At 42.2% G+C, this 21798-nt stretch overlaps 1 protein-coding gene across 4 annotated transcripts in view; it reads right to left on the reverse strand.

Moving 5' to 3' along the window:
• Nucleotides 1-21798, reverse strand: part of LOC127585451 (transcription intermediary factor 1-beta-like) — a 120179-nt gene that overhangs the window by 58151 nt on the left and 40230 nt on the right. For 3 of the 4 annotated variants that reach the window (XM_052042902.1, XM_052042903.1, XM_052042899.1), the window contains exon 2: nucleotides 13225-13340. In XM_052042902.1, the coding sequence (XP_051898862.1) occupies nucleotides 13225-13340 (116 nt within the window). The remainder of the gene's footprint in view (nucleotides 1-13224; nucleotides 13341-21798) is intronic. The other variant, XM_052042901.1, reaches the window with a different exon arrangement.

Below are 21798 nucleotides of genomic sequence, written 5' to 3' on the forward strand. Positions count from 1 at the left end.
ACTGAAAGTCAAAAAGCTGCAGGTGTTAGAAATCTGAAATAAAAAACAAAACAGAAAGATGTGGCAACATTCAGCAAGTCAGGCAGCAACATGGAAAGAAAGAGTTAACGATCAGGTCTGAGACCCTCCGTCGGAACTGGCTCCTTCCATTTTTCTTCAAAGCAAGACTCCCTGCCCCCGATCACCAAAAGCTGCCCTTTGCTACAAAGTGGGTGGATAGGTACAGACAGTGTGGAGATACGTGCGTCGAACAATTCCGACGAAGGTCTTGGACCTGAAACGTAAACTCCGTTTTTCTTTTCACTTATGTTGACTGGTCTGCTGAGTGCTTCCTGCATTTCATGTTTTTATTATAGGTAGCACTATTCTTTATTTAAAAAAATGTTTGGATGCTTTTGGGATTCTTAGTCTCACTAACTGGGTATGGCAGTGATCTGACGAACTGAGCACGGTGCAGCACAATTGCACTTATCAGAAATCTATAACATCTCATATTCCGTCTCGGTAGTGCACAACCCAACCCAAGAGTATGAACAATGATTTTTTCCAGTTTCAGGTAATCTTACCTCCTGTGTCCCACTCTCCTTCCGATCCACTTCCAGTCTCCATTTTTCCTCCTATTCCTATATCCCACCCCACCCCCCATTTTCAATCCCCCTCTCCCTCCAGATTCCTTCCATCCACCCACTTCACCGACCATATCCCCTCCCCTTCTGGTTCCATCTACCCTTCATCTTTCCCTTAATTATCCTCCACTATCACGTTCCCCTGCTTATTAGCCTCCAGCCTCCATCTCCACTTTCACCCTCCCCCTCCCCCCCACATGGCTCTATCTGCCTTGTTCCTCCTTGTCTGCTTCTACCTAACACCCACCTGCCTCTGATCCAAACTCCACCCCTCTTTTTCCCTCACTTGGCCTCTTCTGCTCATCCTCCTTGATCTACCTATCACCAACCGGCCTCTCCCGATCCTCTTGAAACTTCACCGTTCCTCTCCTCTCTCAGTCCTGATACAGGGTCTTAACCTGAAATGTCAACAATTCCCACACCCACTACCCCCCCCCCCCCCACCTACCCAACAGATACTGCTCAACTGGGCAAGTTCCTCCAGTAGTTTGTTTCTTGCTCTATATTCCAGCATCTGCAGTCAGTGTCTCCTTTTCAGAAATCACTAGAATCTAGCTTAACACGAGATGGTTTGCCGCTGCCACAATTCTAGAATACCCTTCAGCAAAGACCATTGATACATAAGCTCCTTCAAATTCAAGAATCTGTGGATTTGTGCCCTGGATAAAATGTCCTCAAGATGCTGGTACAGCACGTTGATCAATAAGTTTGAGGATGACATGAAATTAGCAGGTGTTGTTGATTGCGAAGGCGGCTATCGTAGATTACAGGGGGATCTTCAGTTAGGGAAGAGTTAGCTGAGGAGTGGCACGTGAATTTCAATACAGTTAAGTGTGAGCTGAAACATTTTGGGAAGTCAAACCAACATAGGACTTACACTATGAATGGTAGTGCAATAGGGAATGTAATGGAACAGAGGGACCAAGGAGGTGTGCATAGTTCATTGAGTACATAGTGCATAGTTTGTTGAAAGTGGCATCACAGGTAGACAAGGTGATGAAAAAGGCATTTAGCTGGCCTTCATCAGTCAAGGCACTGAGTATAGGAGTGGGGACATTATATTGCAGTTGTACAAGTCATTGGTGAGGCCAAACTTGGAATACTGTGCACAGTTTTGGTCGCCCTGTTAGAGGAAAGACGTAGTTAAGCTGGAAAGAGTACAGAAGATTTACAAGGATGTTGCCAGGACTACAGGGTCTGAGTTACAGGGAGAGGTTGGCCAGGCGAGGTCTTTATTCCCTGGAGCATAGGAGAATGAGGGGTGATCTTAGAGGTTTATAAAATCATAAGGGGCATAGATAAGGTGCATGATAGCACTCTTTTCCCCAGGGTAGGGGAGTCCAAAACTAGGGAGCACAGATTTAGGGCAAGAGGGGAAAGATTTAAAAGGGACCTGAGGGGCACCTTTTTCACGCAGAGGGTGACGATAATATGGAATGAGCTGCCAGAGGAAGTGGGTGAGGCAGGTACAATTGGGCTGAAGATACAAAAGCCTGAAAGCATGTACCACCAGGCTCAAGGGCAGTTTCTATCCCACTGTTACATGACTATTGAACAGACCTCTCATACAATAAGATGCATTCTTGACTTCATAATATGCCTTGCAACTTATTATCTGTCTGCACTACACTTTCTCTATAATTGTAACACTAAACTTTTCACTTGTACTACCTCGATGTACTGATGTTGTGAAATGATCTGTATGGACTGCATGCAGAACAAAGTTTTTCCACCATACCTCTGTACATGTGACAATAATAAACCAATTAATGTCCATGTTTTCCAGATGGAAGCAGATCCTATCCCTAACAATCTTCTCCAATAATTTCCCTACTGCTGATGCAAGGCTCACCGGCCTATAGTTTCCAGGTTTGTCTCTTTTACCCTTTTTAAACAGAGAAACAATGTTGTGTATTCTCCAGTCCTCTGGGGCCTTGCCTGTGGCCAAAGAGGAAACAAAGATCTGTCAAGGCCCCAGCAAACTCCTCTCTTGTCTCTCTTAATCAACCAGTATAGATCTCATCTGGGGACTTAGCACCTTAATGTTCTTCAAAAGACATAGAACATAGAAAAACTACAGCACAATTCAGGCCCTTCGGGCCACAAAGCTGTGCCGAACATGTCCCTACCCTAGAAATTACTACGCTTACCCATAGCCCTCTATTTTTCTCAGCTCCATGTACCTATCCAAAAGTCTCTTAAAAGACCCTATCGTATCCGCCTCCACCACCGTTGCCGGCAGCCCATTCCATGCACTCATCACTCTCTGAGTAAAAAACTTACCCCTGACATCTCCCCTGTATCTACTCCCCAGCACTTTAAACCTACATCCTCTTGTGGCCACCATTTCAGCCCTGGGGAAAAACCTCTGACTATCTACCCGATCAATACCTCTCATAATCTTATACACCTCTATCAGGTCCCCCCTCATCCTCCGTCGCTCCAAGGAGAAAAGGCCGAGTTCCCTCAACCTGCTTTCGTAAGGCATGCTCTGCATTCCAGGCAGCATCCCAGTAAATCTCTTCTGTACCCTTTCTAAGGCTTCCACATCCTTCCTGTAGTGAGGCGACCAGAATTGAGCACAGTACTCCAAGTGGGGCCTGACCAGGGACCTATAACAGCTGCAACAATACCTCTCAGTTCCTAAATTCAATTCCCAGATTGATGAAGGACAATACACCATACGCCTTCTTAACCAGGGTCAACCTGCGCAGCCGCTTTGAGCGTCCTATGGACCCGGACCCCAAGATCCCTCTGATCCTCCACACTGCCAAGAGTCCTACCATTAAGACTATATTCTACCATCATATTTGACCTACCAAAATGAACCACTTCACACTTATCTGGGTTGAACTGCATCTGCCACTTCTCAGCCCAACTTTGCATCCTATCTATGTCCCGCTGTAACCTTTGACAGCCCTGCATACTATCCACAACACCCCCAACCTTTGTGTCATCCGCAAACTTACTAACCCATCCCTCCACTTCCTCATCCAGGTCGTTTATAAAAAATCACAAAGACTGTGAGTCCCAGAACAGATCCCTGAGGTACACCACTGGTCACCGACCTCCATGCAGAAAACGACCCTTCAACAACTACTCTTTGCCTTCTGTGGGCCAGCCAGTTCTGGATCCACACTGCAATGTCCCCTTGGATCCCATGTCTCCTTACTTTCTCAATAAGCCTTGCGTGGGGTACCTTGTCAAACGCTTTGCTGAAATCCATATACACTACATCTACTGCTCTCCCTTCATCGATGTGTTTAGTCACATCCTCAAAAAATTCAATCAGGCTCGTAAGGCAGGACCTCCCCTTGACAAAGCCATGCTGACTATTCCTAATCATATTATACCTCTCCAAATGTTCATAAATCCTGCCTCTCAGGATCTTCTCCATCAGCTTACCAACCACTGAGGTGAGACTCACTGGTCTATAATTCCCTGGGCTATCCCTACTCCCTTTCTTGAATAAGGGAACAACATCCGCAACCCTCCAATCTTCCGGAACCTCTCCCGTCTCCAACGACGATGCAAAGATCATCGTCAGAGGCTCCGCAATCTCTTCCCTCGCCTCCCACAGCAGCCTGGGGTACATCTCATCCGGTCCCGGCGACTTATCCAACTTGATGCTTTCCAAAAGTTCCAGCACCTCCGCTTTCCTAATATCTACATGCTCAAGCTTTTCAGCCCGCTGCAAGTCCCCACTACAATCCCCCAGATCTTCTTCCGTAGTGAGTACTGACGTAAAGTATTCATTAAGTACCTCCGCCATTTCTTCTGGATCCGTACACACTTTCCCACTGCTGCACTTGATAGGCCCTATTCTTTCTCATCTTATCCTCTTGCTCTTCACATACCTGTAGAATGCCTTGGGGTTTTCCTTAATCCTGCCCGCCAAGGCCTTCTCGTGCCCCCTTCTGGCTCTCCTAATCTCCTTCTTAAGCTCCTTCCTCTTAGCCTTATATTCTTCCAGATCTCTAACATTACCTAGCTCTCTGAACTTTTTGTAAGCTTTTCTTTTCCTTTCGACTAGATTTATTATAGCCTTCGTACACCACGGTTCCTGTATCCTCTCGTGACTCCTGTCTCATTGGAACGTGCCTATGCAGAACTCCACACAAATATCCCCTGAATATTTGCCACATTTCTTCCGTACTTTTCCCTGAGAACATCTGTTCCCAATTTAGTGTTCCAATTTCCTGCCTGAGAGCCTCATAATTCCCTTTACTCCAAGCAAACGGCTTTCTCATCTGTCTGTTCCTATCTCTCTCCAGTGCTAACGTAAAGGAGATAGAATTATGATCACTATCACCAAAATGTTCACCCACTGAGAGATCTGACACCTGACCAGGTTCATTTCCCAATACCAAATCAAGCACAGCCTCTCCTCTTGTAGGCCTATCTACATATTGTGTCAAGAATCCTTCCCGAGCACACTTAAACTCCTCCCCATTGAAACCCCTCACTGTCTGGAGATGCCAATCGATGTTTAGAAAATTAAAATCCCACATCACAACGACTCTGTTATTCTCACACCTTTCTAGGATCTGCTTCCCTAACTGCTCCTCAATATCCCTGTTACTATTGGGCAGCCTATAAAAAAACACCCAGTAAAGTTATTGACCCCTTCCTGTTCCTAACCTCCACCCACAGAGACTCCGTAGACAGTCCCTCCACGACTTCCACCTTTTCTGCAGCTGTGACACTATCTCTGATCAACAGTGCCACTCCCCCACCTCTTTTACCTCCCTCCCTGTCCTTTCTGAAATATCTAAAACCTGGCACTTGAAGCAACCATTCCAGTCCCTGAGCCATTCAAGTCTCCGTAATCGCCACCACGTCATATCTCCAAGTATTGATCCAAGCTCATCCCCCTTGTTCACAATACACACCTTCTTGATATCAACAAGCCCTAGAATATCCTCCACATCCTTCTCCTTTGTGAAGACCGATGTGAAGTACTCATTTTGTATCTCTCCCACTTCCCTGGCTCCTGGCATAAATTACCTCCATCGCCCTTGAGTGGTCCTACTCTCTCTCAAGTTACCCTGTTTTTAAATAAAGTATAAAATACTTTGGGATTTTCTTTAATCCTACTCACCAAGGACATTTTATGGCCCCTTTTTGCCTTTCTGATGCCCCATATAAAAGTTCTTTCCTGCTTTCCTTGCCTGATCTTGCTGGAAATTCCAGTGTAAAGATGACCTTATTCAAGGGCTCTTTCTGATTTCAGCTTCCATGAGGAAACAGATTACAGGAAAATAGGGGAGTGGAACCGATGGGACTGCTCCAGAGCCAGCAATACACTGATGGGCCAAATGGCCTCCCAGTTCACAAGGAAATAGATATGAAAAACATGATCTTTAGGAAACTAAGTTTTTAATTATTTGAGCGCACAGATGTAGCATTTTATGCTTTTACTTTCACAAATCACTTTAAACTGTTTGAGGATGTGAATAAAAGCTAGCACCCTCTTTTTTTTGTGCATCAAACCAAAAAATGTTTAGCTCGTTTCCCATCAACATAGAGCCATACAAAGAACCAATGAGTACGAGAAAGTTTGCTTCCCACAAAAACTGGGGAACTAAACAGACTTTACCTTGGTTAACTGCATCGTAGGAAGGTCACCTTTACACTGGAATTTCCAGCAAGATCAGGCAAAGAAAACTACTCAAGATAAGATCATCAATGAAAAAGTGCAACAACAAAACAATGTCCCAGACAGTAAAGTAACTCCCTGAACTAACAACAGGTTACTCTGACCCAGTCTCCACTGGACCAACTTTATTAAAGCTGCAGGCATTGTGCATTTTGAATATTTTACAGAGCAAGTGGGAGGCAAATAGTTTGTTGAGAATGATTGCATTGAAGAATGACTTCCATCACTTTTTCCTCCAATCTCACTTTAAACTAAGCCATCCTCAACACAATATCAACCAGTTGTCTTGCAACTTAATTTAAAAATTTGCAATCATTCAGATCCTTTCGACTTCAAAATAGCTCTGCTTTATTTAAGTGTAATAATGCCGGAATCAATTTGTGCTTGGTAACTTTTCATCGACAGTGACGAACAATGAACACGACAAACTTCTGCAGGTGCTGGAACTCGGAAATTTAAAAAAATTAAAGGTTGAAAATGCTCAGCAGATTAAAGGTGCTGAGAGATGAAGAGTTAATGCTTCAGATCAATGGTTTGTCATCAGAGATTTCAATGCAAATGCAAGCTTTATTTTTATGTCCTCAGATGCAGCCCAATGACAAAATTATTTGTTATGGCTTCGAAGCAAGGACAGTAAGGGTGGAGAGAGCCAGCCTTGGATGACTATGGAAACGAAAGAAGGCATTAAACTAAAAGCTCATAAAAGTTGCCAAAAGTAGTGGGAAACTGGAAGATTGGGAAAACTTTTAAAAACAAAGAACCACTAAGCAAGCAATAAGGAAAAGGAAGATAGATTATGAAAGTAAAGTGGCACAAAATATAAAAATAGATAATAAAAGTTTTTATAATTATATAAAACAGAAAAGGGTGGCTAAAGTGAACGTAGGTCCCTTGGAAAATGAGAAGAGAGAATTAATATTGGGTAATGTGGATATGGCCATGGCCTCGAACAACTATTTTGTGTCGGTCTTCACAGTGGAGGACACGTCTAACGTGCCAAAGAGAGATGTTATGGATGCAATGGGGGATGAGGACCTCAATACAATCGCTGTCACTAAAGATGTAGTGATGAGCAAACTAGTGGGCCTAAAGGTAGACATGTCCCCTGGTCCTGATGGGATGCACCCCAGGGTTCTGAAAGAAATGGTGGAAGTTAGAGTAGAGGTGTTTGTGATAATTTACTAAAATTCTCTGGACTCCGGGCAGGTCCCGGCAGATTGGAAGACAGCGAATGTCACGGCACTGTTTAAAAAAACGACGTAGGCAAAAGGCAGGTAACTATAGGCCAGTTAACTTAACCTCTGTAGTTGGGAAAATGCTTGAAGCTACAACTAAGGAAGAAATGGCAAGACATCTGGATAGAAGTGGTTCCGTCAGGCAGACACAGCATGGATTCAGGAAGGGCAGGTCCTGTTTGACAAACTTACTGGAGTTCTTTCAGGATATAATGAGCACAGTCGATAGAGGGGAACAGGTGGATTTTGCACATTTGGGATTTCCAGAAGGCGTTCGATAAGGTGCCGCATAAAAGACTCATCCGTAAAGTAAGAATGCATGGAGTTGGGGGTAATGTATTAGCTTGGAAAGAGGATTGGTTAACCAATAGAAGGCCGAGAGTTGGGATAAATAGGTGTTTCTCTGGTTGGCAATCAGTGGTGAGTGGGGTGCCGTAGGTGTTGGCGATGGGCCCGCAATCGTTCACGATATACATTAACCATTTGGAAGAGGGGACCGAGTGTAGTGTATCTAAGTTTGCTGATGACACTAGATTGAGTGGAAAAGCAAATTGTGTACAGGATGCAGAGAGTCTGCAGAGAGATACAGATAGGTTAAGTTAGTGGGCAAGGGTCTGGCAGATGGTGTACAATGTTGGTAAATGTGAGGTCATCCACTTTGGAAGGAAAAATAGCAAATCGGATTATTATTTAAATGGTGAAGGATTGCAGCATGCTGTTGTGCAGAGGCACTTGGGAGTGCTTGTGCATGAATCGCAAAATGTTGGTTTGCAGGTGTAACAGGTTATCGAGAAGGCAAGTGGAATGTTGGTCTTCATTGCTGGAGGGATTGAATTTAAGAGCAGGGAAGTTATGCTGCAACTGTACAGGGTACTGGTGAGGCCACACCTGAAGGACTGCATGCAGTTCTGGTCTCCTTACTTGAGGAAATATATACTGGCTTTGGAGGCGGTGCAGAGGAGGTTCACCAGGTTGATTCCAGAGATGATGGGGTTGGTCTATGAGGAGAGATTGAATCGCCTGGGACTATACTCACTGGAATTCAGAAGAATGAGAGGGGATCATCTAGAAACACATAAAATTATGAAATAGATAGATAAAATAGAGGCAGGAAGGTGAGACTACAGTGGCAGGCTAAAGTTTGGGCACACCTGGTCAAAATTTCTGTTACTGTGAATAGCTGAGCGAGTAAAAGGTGACCTGATTTCCAAAAGGCATAAAGTTAAAGATGACACATTTCTTTAATATTTTAAGCAAGATTACTTTTTTTATTTCCATATTTTACAGTTTCAAAATAACAAAAAAGGAAAAGGGCCCGAAGCAAAAGTTTGGGCAACCTGCACGGTCGGTACTTAGTAACGCCCCCTTTGGCAAGTATCACAGCTTGTAAGTGCTTTCTGTAGCCAGCTAAGAGTCTTTCAATTCTTGTTTGGGGGATTTTCGCCCATTTTTCCTTGCAAAAGGCTTCTAGTTCTGAGAGGTTCTTGGGCCGTCTTGCATGCACAGCTCTTTTGAGGTCTATCCACAGATTTTCGATGATGTTTAGGTCAGGGGACTGTGAGGGCCATGGTAAAACCTTCAGCTTGTGCCTCGAGGTAGTCCATTATGGATTTTGGGGTGTGTTTAGAATCGTTATCCTGTTGCAGAAGCCATCCTCTTTTCACCTTCAGCTTTTTTTTTCCACAGACGGTGTGATGTTTGCTTCCAGAATTTGCTGGTATTTAATTGAACTCATTCTTCTCTCTACCAGTGAAATATTCCCCATGCCACTGGCTGCAACACAAGCCCAAAGCATGATCGATCCACCCCCGTGCTTAACAGTTGGAGAGGTGTCCTTTTCATGAAATTCTGCACCCTTCTTTCTCCAAACATACCTTTGCTCATTGCGGCCAAAAAGTTCTATTTTAAATCCATCAGTCCACAGGACTTGTTTCCAAAATGCATCAGGCTTGTTTAGATGTTCCTTTGCAAACTTCTGATGCTGAATTTCGTGGTGAGGACTCAGGAAAGGTTTTCTTCTGATGACTCTTCCATGAAGGTCAAATTTGTGTTGGTGTCGCTGCACAGTAGAACAGTGCACCACCACTCCAGAGTCTGCTAAATCTTCCTGAAGGTCTTTTGCAGTCAAACAGGGGTTTTGATTTGCCTTTCTAACAATCCTACTAGCAGTTCTCTCGGAAAGTTTCTTGGTCTTCCAGACCTCAACTTGACCTCCACCGTTCCTGTTAACTGCCATTTCTTAATTACATTACGAACTGAGGAAATGGCTACCTGAAAACGCTTTGCTATCTTCTTACAGCCTTCTCCTGCTTTGTGGGCATCATTTATTTTAATTTTCAGAGTGCAAGGCAGCTGCTTAGAGGAGCCCATGGCTGCTGATTGTCGGGACAAGGTTTGAGGAGTCAGGGTATTTATAAAGCTTTGAAATTTGCATCACCTGGCCTTTCCTAACAATGACTGTGAACAAGCCATAGCCCTAGCAAGCTAATGAAGGTCTGAGACCTTGGTAAAAGTTATCTGAGAGCTCAAATCTCTTGGGGTGCCCAAACTTTTGCATGGTGCTCCTTTCCTTTTTTCACTCTAAAATTGTACAGAACAAAAATAATACACTAATCTTGCTTAAAATATTGAAAAGAATGTTTCATCTTTAACTTTATGACTTCTGGAGATCAGTTAATCTTCTACCCACGTAACTATTCACAGTAACAGAAATTTTGACCGGGGTGCCCAAGCTTCTGCATGTCACTGTAGAACTAGGGGACGTAGCCTCAAGATTCAGGGAAATAGATTTGGGACGGAAATGAGGAGAAATTGCTTTTCCCAGAGAATAGCCAATCTGTGGAATTCTCTGCTCAGGGAAGCAGTAAAGGCTACCTCATTAACTATACTTAAGACAGAGTTAGATAATTTTTTTTCATTGTAGGGGAATTAAGGGTTATGGGGAAAAGGCAGGTGGGGGATCTGAGTCCACGGCCAGATCAGCCATGATCTCATCGAATGGCAGAGCAAGCTCGATAGGCCAGATGACCTACTCCTGCTCCTATTTCTTATGTTCTTATTAGACAGTTGAGGCATAAATACTGGTGAATACCAGAAGAACTCCCCAGCCAACCTTCAAAATAAACCTACAAGATCTTTTACCAAATGGATTCAGAGTGCTACGAGACCTTTTATCAGATATGGCCAGAGGACATGCAGTAACTGAGTTGACGACTGCCTTCCAAAAAAAGTACAAGCAAAAAAAACTCAAAACTCCAATCTGCCTTTATTCCACCTTCCCACTAGATAAGGTTCATTCATGTACTCACTTATAGGACGTGGGTATCACTGGCAAGGCCAGCTTATCTGAATTGTCATCAAGAAGACTGTGGTAAGCTGTCTTCTTGAACCAATGTCATCCTTATGGCGTGGGTGCTCCCACGGAGTTGAGAAGAAATTTGCACTGCGGCCTTCCTATCTTGGCTGTCAGTAGTTATCCAGAAGCAACAACACTGCCTTAAACTGCAGACAATTTTGCTCTATCCTTCTCCACCCAGCACAGCACATGATAGCAATGACAACTTTTCTCATTCTAAAAACTGACCTTCTGGAAGTTCCAGATGGGAAACAATCCCAGCACATAGCCTGAAAATACACACAAATCTCAAGTGGCTCACAGAATCCAGGATCTTCCTCAACAATCACCTTCCCGTCACTGTTTCTTCGAGCTTCTCCTTATGTGCCTTTCTTTTGGCTTTTCTTGGTTTCTCTGTCACATTTCATCTCCTTCAGCTGTCTTTCTCCACTGTTTCTCTCTCCTTTATACTGTTCCCTCTCATGTCTTCAGTTTATTTTTCCTGTACTTCTAGATAGGGATAGGGAAGACAGGATTTCCCCAAGATCCTGGGCAATGCCAAAGGCCAACAAGGCACGGGTGTTTTTGGGGTTCTGAAAAGCATTAAAAGCTGTACCTCCGGGTCACAAATAGAAGTTAAGGAGAGGAAATATCTGACTACAAGTGAGAAGCACAGACCAGAGGGTGAAGAACTGGAAAGCATGAAACAAGAAGAGGCCTTTGGAGCACAAAAGAAAAGGGAGAAGAAAAAGGAAAGGAAAGTTGATTATGAAACCACCAATGAGACTCTCAGTACCACAAGCACTGGTAGACACAAACTGACATGCCAAAATTATGTTAGAAACATTGGCGCATCAGTTTCACATTTTAAAACAGAGATCCACGTGAAATACTTTGAAAATAAAGACACTTGGTTTAAAAAGTCCCAATGAGAGAGTCAGGATTGGGAATCTTGTGAAAGTCAATTGATAAATTATCACAAAGTTAAGAGGGAGAATGGAAAGGAAGCTTGCAGACAGGAGCAAGAGGGGACCCAATGTGGTTTGCTTGCAAATCATGAATGTTCCTATTAATTGATGCAAGCAGAAGTATTATCAAGAATTAGGAATAATAAAAATCCTGATTTAATTAATCAAATTAGACTCAAATAGAAATATGCAAATTGCTTATGGCTTTAAACTCATGTCAACTGCATAAACAAATAAAACATGGATAAAGGAATTAAAAAGTAATCACAGGACCTGAAGCAGATCACATACAATCCTCAGGAATCTCTAATTTTGTATTTACGGTACTTATTGACACCCTATACAAAGGAGAGAAAATTTCAAACAGCAGTACAAAAGTGAGACCAAAACATAGGAATATTTAGCATATTAGCTCAGGAGTAGTCAAAATTCTCAAGAACATTTTCTGGGATATCAATGGAATTCAACTAAAGAGTGAAGCCATATACTGATTCAGTGGGGCTTGGGACTAGCTTAAAAGGTTTCTCAAAAACCAATTTGAATAAATATTGACAGGAAACTTGAGATCTTAAAATCAATAATGGATACTGTAATTTTTAACCGAACAATGTCCAGAGAAGTACAAAGCTATAAAAGCAGCCATAAGCAGAACTCCAGATCAGAACGTTTCTCTCCAAGGGAACGATAAAATTACTAGACCTCCAACAGAAACACTTAACATACCTATTATCCTTCACTAAAGGCCAAATATGCATTTTAGTGGTTACTAGTACTGAGCTTTCTAAAGAAAGTAAGTTTATAAATGAATGAAAATTGGTTATGCCACGATGTTCTCTAAATCATTGGGGCCCTGAAAATACACAGGAAAACAATCCAAAAAAGCAGCAAATTCTCCAAGATGTAATGACACTGATATTTTGGACGATTTACTCCAGCAGCAGTAATAGACAATGTAGAATCTGTACTGAAGGAATGAAATGGGCTCAGTTCTCTTCCTTCATGATTTTTCATATATTACTGTTCATGTATGATTTATACACCCTAATGTTGACACATGCAGGAGTTAAGCTAATGAGGAAAGTGAGGATACTCTCTTCAACTAATAACCCGTCACAGTCAGGAGAAGTTCAATGTTGGTCCGATGTGGAATAAAACTTTCTTTTAAACAAAGACCATCTTCAGATATGAAATATCTTGGGTGGGGTTGTGAGATAAAGACACAGGATTGAAGGAGCTTGTAATCGTCACTGTGCCTATCACTCACAGGATCCACGATTGGTTCAATTTCAGTCTGCATCACCCATAGCAACTATTATTCTAAACAGAAGTTAGAATCACAGAACAGCAGAAGTTGTCAGTGTAAAAGCGCATGATAAGAGCAAACCAATGAAATAAATACTACCTGGCTAACCTTCTTATTCGAGCCCGTGTCCAATTCACCAGTATCCCTTAGGAAGTAGTTTTCTATGATATCCTTTATGTAACATTGTTGTCTGCACACAGGGCAGCAAATAAGCCCTAGAAGAGAGAAACAGATTTTCGCATTACACTTTTTAAAAAAATATATAGTTAGTTCAATTGCATAATTTAAGTAGAAGTCTTTCATGACAATTTCTGTTCAGCGCAACAGAAAAATGATATTTCAAACAATTGCAGCCATGCCTCAAGACAACCCAAGGCTATTTATATCTTTTAATATAGAAGTGAGTTTGGTTAGAGGTCAAACAGACTTCTGAAAGAGTCGATAATTTCACTTTCTCAACCAGCGCTCACAACTCGTGGGTCAAGCCAGGGGTCCTAAAACGATGGCATTTTGAATTGGTTTGATGTATCTTAAATAATTACTGTACAATTCCAAGTTTAGACAAATAGGGAAACTGAAGAACAAGACAAGGGGGAAGAATTCTGGATGGTTAATGCTACTGAGTTTGAGAGAGTGAGTATAAGCTGCCAAATTTTAATTGTCTCTCCACTGTGATCATCAGAGCTGAGCTATGGAGACAAATCAATCAGTTGCCAGTAATCTCAAACAAAGCCTAGCTCTACTGATCAAGACAAAGTTCTCCACCAAAGTCTTGGAGAATAACACCTAGTGGATAAAAAAAACTATTATTAGTGACTAAACATCCTTTCAGCTAACATGAATATTTTATTCCTGGTAAATCTAAGTCACAACTGGGTTAATTTCACTTTGTGACAGGAGAGATTTTTTCATGCTCTGGTCATCCCTCTCATTATTTGCTCATCTCTCATCCCACATTACACCATACTCTGGTACATGGGGCATAAGGACAAATTGTGGAAGGAGCCACTGCAAGGTGACCTGATGTAGACCTTATTAGCAACTCTCAGTACTTTCCCAAGATGATTATAGTAAATACCTTGGAGATAAGAGCTCCTGGCATTGGTCACCAATATACAACTGAAGTAATGGCAGTGTCACGTACTAGCAACAAAAGAAACACACCGAGTCATGCATAAGTGTTAAAAACTATTTTATTAATAACTACTTATGATAATAAGAAAAATAAAAGTAAAAATGTTAGAATGTTAGAAGTAAAAATGTTAGATCTTAAACATTAACCCCAAAAACTAAGCTCAAAGTGTGTGTGTGACAAATTTCCAAACTCCAAATCCAGGAATAGTTCTCAAAGTTCAGTTCAGCAAGCCATAAGGTGAAACGTGAACAAAGGCTTCTGCAAAACCACTGCTGAATGTAGAGAATATGTAGAGAGGAAATAGAGAGAAGTTACAAAATCCAAATGTTCCATGATGGAACTCGTATGACACCTCAATCACTGATGATCTCCATTCCTTTGTTCCGAAGTATCTGCCACCTCGAAAGGCATTCGAGACGCGGCTGTCCACACAAATACCTGTTTCCTTCTACAGGTTAATGACAAAGTGGACTCCATTGGATTATTCCAAAAATCCATACGTGGATTATAGGTGACAGGCACAGTTATTGTTTTTCCTCCATCGATAGAGACCAGCAGACAGTTGTCTCTCCCTCTCTCGCTTCTCTGATTGACTCTGACACCTCCATAAACTTCATCACGTCCTTATCTCCTGTCGTCTTCGTCATCACGCCACACACACACACACACTACTGTGCTATGTCTTAAAGGGACATTCACCAATAGTAACTTAATCTGTAACAGCAGCACTATATTCCTTGGTGAATGAAACCCAAAACAAAATCAGAAAAACTTCAACTCCTGCTCTACTACCTACTACTCCATCACAGAGTGACTGTTTCATTCCCTACTGAACAAGATTTGGGACTTTAACAAATAAAGCAAATCTTACATGTGTTCTCAAAAATATGCAATCCTCCCAAACAAAACATTATTTTCCATTGACAAAAATATCCTCAATCCACTGAGATGCACCTGATCTGATTCTAATGCCACTTTACTGCTTCAAGTTGAAGTGGTTCTGGTACATGCAAGAGTGCCCAAGGCTCTGAGAAGCTGTTACTTTGGAGGGCAAATTCTTCAGTACCAATGGAAATGGAAATGAAAACACACCACATGTCCAACTGGAACAGTCATTTCAATGTTGTGAAATTACTATTTTCTGACAAGAGGAAATCTGAATATTATATGTAGTCCAGCAGTTCTGCAGCCTAGTCATGTAATCTGAGGGTTTCTCCCAGATAGAAATGCACCCTGCAATGTCATTTCTTGCAAGAAAAATGACCAATGGAATTTTAGTTTCTTAGCACCTCAGGAAACATTAACTTTTATTAGAGTTTATGAGATACATTAACCCTTATTTCCATTTCCTACAAATTTTGATATTTAACTCTAAATAGCATAAAATGGCAGGTTAGACAAACAAGAGTCAGTGGACCTTATTCACCTGGATTTTCAGAAAGCACTTGACAAGCTACAGAAAACAAGGCTGCTAAACATGATAAGATTCCACGGTGTTAGAGGCAAGGTACTAGCATGGAGAGAAGATTGGCTGACGGGCGGAAGTCTGAGAGTGGGGTCCTCATCAGGATGGCTGCCAGTGACTAGTGGGGTTCTGCAGGGGTCAGTGTTGGGACTGCAACTTTTCACTTTATACATTAATGATCTGCATGAAGGCACTGATGACAGGGAGCCTGCAGAAGGACCTGGACAGGTTGGGAGAGTGGTCAAGGAAGTGGCAGATGGAATTCAGTGTTGGGAAATGTGGGGTTATGCACTTTGGTAGGAAGAATAAAGATGTAGACTATTTTCTAAATGGGGAGAGAATTCAGAAATTGGAGGTGCAAAGAGACCTGGGAGTCCTAGCTCAGGATCCTCTGAAAGTTAACTTGCAGTAAAGAAGGCAAATGTAATGTTAGTATTCATTTTGAAGGACTAGAACATAAAATTATATACTGCTGAAGCTTGATAAGGCGTTGGTCAGACTGCATTTGGCATAGTGAGGAATTCTGGGCTCCATATCTCAGGAAAGATGTGCTGGTCCTGGAGAGGGTCCAGAAGAATGATCCCAGGAATGAAAGGCTTAATGTACGAGGAGCGTCTGATGGCTTTGGGCCTGTACTCGATGGAGTTCAGAAGGATGACGGGTGGGGTGGGGGGGTAGGGGGGGTGGGGTGGGGGGATTGCGCGGTGTGGTCTCACTGAAACCTGCCGGATACTAAAAGGCCTGGATAGAGTGGACATGGAGAGGATGTTTCCATCAGGAGAGTCTAGGATCCAAGGGAACAGCCTCAGAATTAAGTGACGTCCCTTTAGAACTGAGATGAGGAGGAATTCCTTCAGCCAGAGGTTGGTGAATCTATGGAATTCATTGCCACAGACGGCTGTGGAGGCCAAATCATTGGGTGTATTTAAGACAGAGATCGATAGGTTCTTGATTGGTGGGGTTAAGGGTAACGGGGAGAATGTGGGAGAATGGGGTTGGAAAAAAAAAATCAGCCATGATTGAATGGCAGACCAGGCTTGATGGGCCAAATGGCCCAATTCTGCTACTATATCTTATGGTCTTAAATAATAACATATAAAAATAAAGGAAACGTATTTTAAAATATACATTGAATTATTTCTGCATGCTGTGGTCTAATTATTCCCTGTGGTCTAATCCTACTGGAGATTCGTATTTGTTCTTCACTTCATTTCAACAATGCCAGCACGGATCTAGGTGCCAAACTGTGTTCAAAAATGCTGGAGACAGTCTTGTCATTTTACTACATGAAAGAGCTGTATAACCAGGCCACTGCAAAGCAAAAAACTGCAAATGCTGTAATCTGAAATAAATAATGAAAACACTGTCACTATGCCGAAGGGTAAGCAGAATCTGTGGAGAAATAGTGTTAATGTCTCAGGATGATAACCTTTCATCAGAACTGGAAAAAAATTAGAAAACAAGCATGTTTTAAGTTGTACAGATAGGGAAAAGAGGAAGAGAACAAAGGTAATGTCTCACAGGGTGGAGGCAGAAAGAAAATGGATGACACAGATTGATGTTGATCCTACTAATGATTCTAATGTTTATGCGGTAATGAGTTTAAATCTACTGACTTCATTGACTGCTCATCATGCCCTTACAGACTTGTATTTAAAGACTTAATGCTGTGAACTAGCGATTGGCATCAGATCAGTATTCAAGTCACCTGAAAATGTGTGTCTTATAAAGACAGGGTTTATATCCTAGCTAAGATTAGTTTCGGGATTAATCTACATATCCAAATTGGCACCATAGATTGGTTTGCATAATTTATACCCTGCCTGTTTTTCAAGGATGGAACTTATATATTGAGCTAGCAGAGAAGGGTTTTCTAATTAACTTGGATGTGCTGATTGAGTGAGACCAAATAATTCATCGCAATTCCATTAACATCAAAAGTGATATTAAGACCAGAATGATATTGCTCAGTTAATAAAAATTAGCTGCACTGTCATGGCGTTGCTCATGGACGAACATTCTTCTTTGTGTTCGATTTATCTCCTACTCTCTTATCTTTATTTATATTTAACTCTCTTCCCCTGCCTCCCACACTTTTGTTTTATTCTCTTTGCATTCCATTCCACAATTCTCTCTCTCCTTTTTGTGCACGTCATTTCTTAGACAAACAGTCCAACTAAAGCAACAAGTGAACAGAAATTTCCTCCAATTAAATACTGGGAAGAATCTTGTCACAAATTCCATTCCCTGGCTGATTTCATTTGCCTCCAAGACATCAATCCATAAAGCTTTATCACCACCTACAAGCCTCAAGGACTCAAGGACAAGTGTTATAAAATATTCTTTACCTACCTGGATGAATGCAGATCCAATAACACTCAAGAAGCCTGGCACCATCCAGGACAAAGCTGCCTCGTCAAACAACATCTCGTCCCAAATTAAACAGCCATTCCCTCCACCATGGGCACAACATAGCTCCAGAGTACACACTATCCAAAATAGGTATTGCAGCAACATGGTAAGGATTCAAGAACACATATCAAACCTGCAACCTCTATCATTGAGGATAAGGACAATAAGCATTCGTGAACAACACCATCTCCAAGTTCCTCCCTGTTCGCACAACATCCACTTATGAATATGAAGCCATTCATTCACTGTAGCGAGATAAAATCCTGAAAATCCTCAACAGCCATGTGAGAGAATTTTTCACCATTAAAATCCAGCAAGTCATGGAAAAGTGGCCAGCATCGGGTTCTTAAGAATATACAGTGAATACTGGCCTCGTCAGTCAGGCCCATATCCTGTGGATTAATAAACAGCTCAATGTTCCGCTCCTAAAGATTATTTGATCTAACTGCCAGAGACTGGAGCTAGGTACATGTGGCAAAGTGACTCAGAGATGCTTACAAACCTCTACCCAAAGATTTTGTGATAACAATGGCATCAAATGATTTACATGACTACCCACACCCTTCCCACCTCCCACACCCCCCTCCCCCAGGGTATCTTTCTCAAAGGTAGCAATGTGTCAAAGGTAGCAGATAACATTATGCCAGAACATAATCACAAACGACAGAACAGGTTCCCCCCTCCCCCCCCACCCACCAAATAAATATGTAAATGACACTTGCCCACTATCAGGAATACTAATGATTTGCATGTTAGGTCAAGGTTGCCAAATAGGTGAACTCACTCTGGAATAAAAGTTGTCCGGATACAACTAATTCCAGAAGATCAGAGTCGAGTCTAGAAAGGATTGCATCCAAAATAAGTTTGAGATCAGAACTGCGAGTTTAAACTGAGCCATCAGACAACTGTCATTCAATTACCAAATATATATGCATTCATCATTAATCAATTGCTAAAAACAGTATTTACAAGCTGAAACCAAACCTCTCACATCAGCACAGTAGATAAAACTGACAGCGCAAAGAATTAGTGATTGTGGGTCAAACAGACAAAGGCTTCTGCAGGTCTTTAAAGTAATGTTTCTACAAACTTATAACTTACAGGAATGAAAAGGGAGTAAAGCTCCTTATTGCTAAATCACTTTTTTAATCTTCATTTTTGGTATCTGGCTTCTGCTCGCAAGGCCAGCATTTATTACCCATCCTTAATTGCCCTGGAGAAAGTGATGGCGAGTTGCCTTCTTGAAGGGAGAATCCAGGGAGTATTGAGGAGACAGGAAGGTTGCAGAGAGACCTAGATAGTTTAGGAGAATGGGCAAGGAAATGGCAGATGAGATTCAATGTTGAGAAATGTGTAGTTGTACACTTTGGAAACAGAAATAAACGGGCAGATTATTATCTAGGAGAAAATTCAAAGTACAGAAGTACAAAGGGACTTGGGGGTACTCGTGCAGGATACCCTAAAGTTTAACCACCAGGTCGGATTGGCGGTAAGGAAAGTGAATGCTATGTTGGCATTCATTTCGAGAGGTATAGTGTATAAAAGTAAGGAAGTGTTGATGAGGTTCTACGGGGCACTAGTGAGGCCTTATTTGGAATACTGTGTACAGTTTTGGGCCCCATAATCTTAGGAAGAATGTGCTGATGTTGGAGAGGGTTCAGAGGAGATTTACGAGGATGATTCCCAAAATAAAAGGGCTTACATATGATGAGCATTTGTCGACTCTTGGACTGTACTCACTGGAGTACAGAGAATGAGAGGGGACATCGTAGAAACATTTAAAATGTTGAAAGGACTGGACAGAGTAGATGTGGCCAAGCTGTTTCCCTTGGTGGGTGAGTCCAGGACCAGAGGGCACAATCTTAGAATTAGAGGGTACAGGTTTAAAACAGAGATGAGGAGAAATTTCTTTAGCCAGAGGGTGGTGAATTTATGGAATTCCTTGCCACGTACAGCAGTGGAGGCCAGATCATTGGAGGCGTTTGAGGAGGAGATACATAAATATCTAATTAGTCAAGGTAACAAGGGATATGGGGATAAGGCCGGAAATTGGGGTTAGAATAGTTTTATTTTCTGCTTATGGAGCAGACTCCCACCCCCCCCATTTCTCATTTCTTTTTTCTTTTTCCCCTTTTCTTTGGAGCAGACTCGATGGGCCGAATGGCCTACTTCTGCTCCCTTGTCTTGTGATCTGGTGAACCACTGCAGTCCTGCTGGTGAAGGTGCTCCCATAGTGTCGCTGGGCAGGGAGTTCTAGAACTTAAGATTGAACAACCACGAAGGACACGCAATACATACTCCTAAACACCTGATGCCCTTGTCCTTGGTGGAAGGGATTGTGGGCTTGGGAGATGCTGTTGGAGCAGTGTTGTAGATAGCACACACTACAACCGCTGTGTACCAGTGGTGAAGGGAATGAATGTTTAGGAAGTTTAATGGGGGTGCCAATTCAGCAGGTTGCTTTGACATGGATGGCACTGAAGTTCTTGAGATTTGTTGGGATTGCACTCATCCAGTTAAGTGGAGAATATTCCATCAGGATCCTGACATGCATTGCAGATAGTGAAGTCACTCACCACGGGATCTACAGTTTCTAACCTTTTCTTGTATATACCAACAAACAATCTGCTGAAGGAACTCAGCGGGTCAAGCAGATGCTGCTCGACCTGCTGAATTTCTCTAGCAGATTGTTTGTTGCTCCAGATTTCAGCATCTCTGGTCTTGTATGTGGCTAGTCCAGTTAAATTTCTGGTCATTGGTGATCGCCAGGATATTGATGATAGTGGACACAACTAATGAGTTTCAAGGGCAGGTGGTTAGATTCTTTCTTGATGGAGATGGTCACTGTCCAGCACTTTTGTGGCCTGAATGTTATATGCCTGATTGTTGTATTGGTCTTGCTGCATGAAGGCATAGCTGCTTTATTTGGTGAAGAGATGCAACTGGAATTGAAAATTGTGCAATCATCAGCAAGCATCGTCCCTTCTGACCTTCTGATGGAAGGAAGATCATTGATAAGGCAACTGAAGATGGTTGAGTCTCGGACACTCGTTCTGAGAAACTCCTGCAATGATGTCCTGTGTCTGGGATGATTAACCTTCAAGAATCACAATAATCTTTCTTTGTGCAAGGTGTGAGTCTAATCATTGGAGTATTTTTCCTTTGATGCCCATTGATTTCAGTTTTACTCTGATGCCATACCCAATTGGTATAATTGGGCACTGGTCATTAAGCACCATGATAGCTTCCATTATTTTGCTGATGATTGAGAACAGGCTGAATGGGTGGTAATTATCTAGATTGAATTTGTCCTGCTTTTTGTGGTTATGACGTACATGATCAGTTTTTCCACATTGTCAGTGTTGTAACTGTACCGGAACAACTTGGCTAGAGGCATCAATAGTTCTGGAGTGCAAGTCTTTAGTGCAGCTAGGCTATTGTCTGGTCCCACAGCCTTTTCTGCAGCCAAAAGTTCTCAGCCATTTTTTGATAACACATGGAATTAATTAAATAGACTGGAGGCTGGTGCTTATGATGATGGGGCCCTCAGGAGGAAGCCAAGAATTAAAGTAGAAAGATGAAGAAGTCTTCACCATCAGACATCCAGAAGAGCAAAAACAGTGTTAATTAACTGAAGGAACTCAAAACAGAAGTTAAAAAA

The sequence above is a fragment of the Pristis pectinata genome, chromosome 33 (genome assembly GCF_009764475.1).
Source record: "Pristis pectinata isolate sPriPec2 chromosome 33, sPriPec2.1.pri, whole genome shotgun sequence".
NCBI lineage: Eukaryota > Metazoa > Chordata > Chondrichthyes > Rhinopristiformes > Pristidae > Pristis > Pristis pectinata.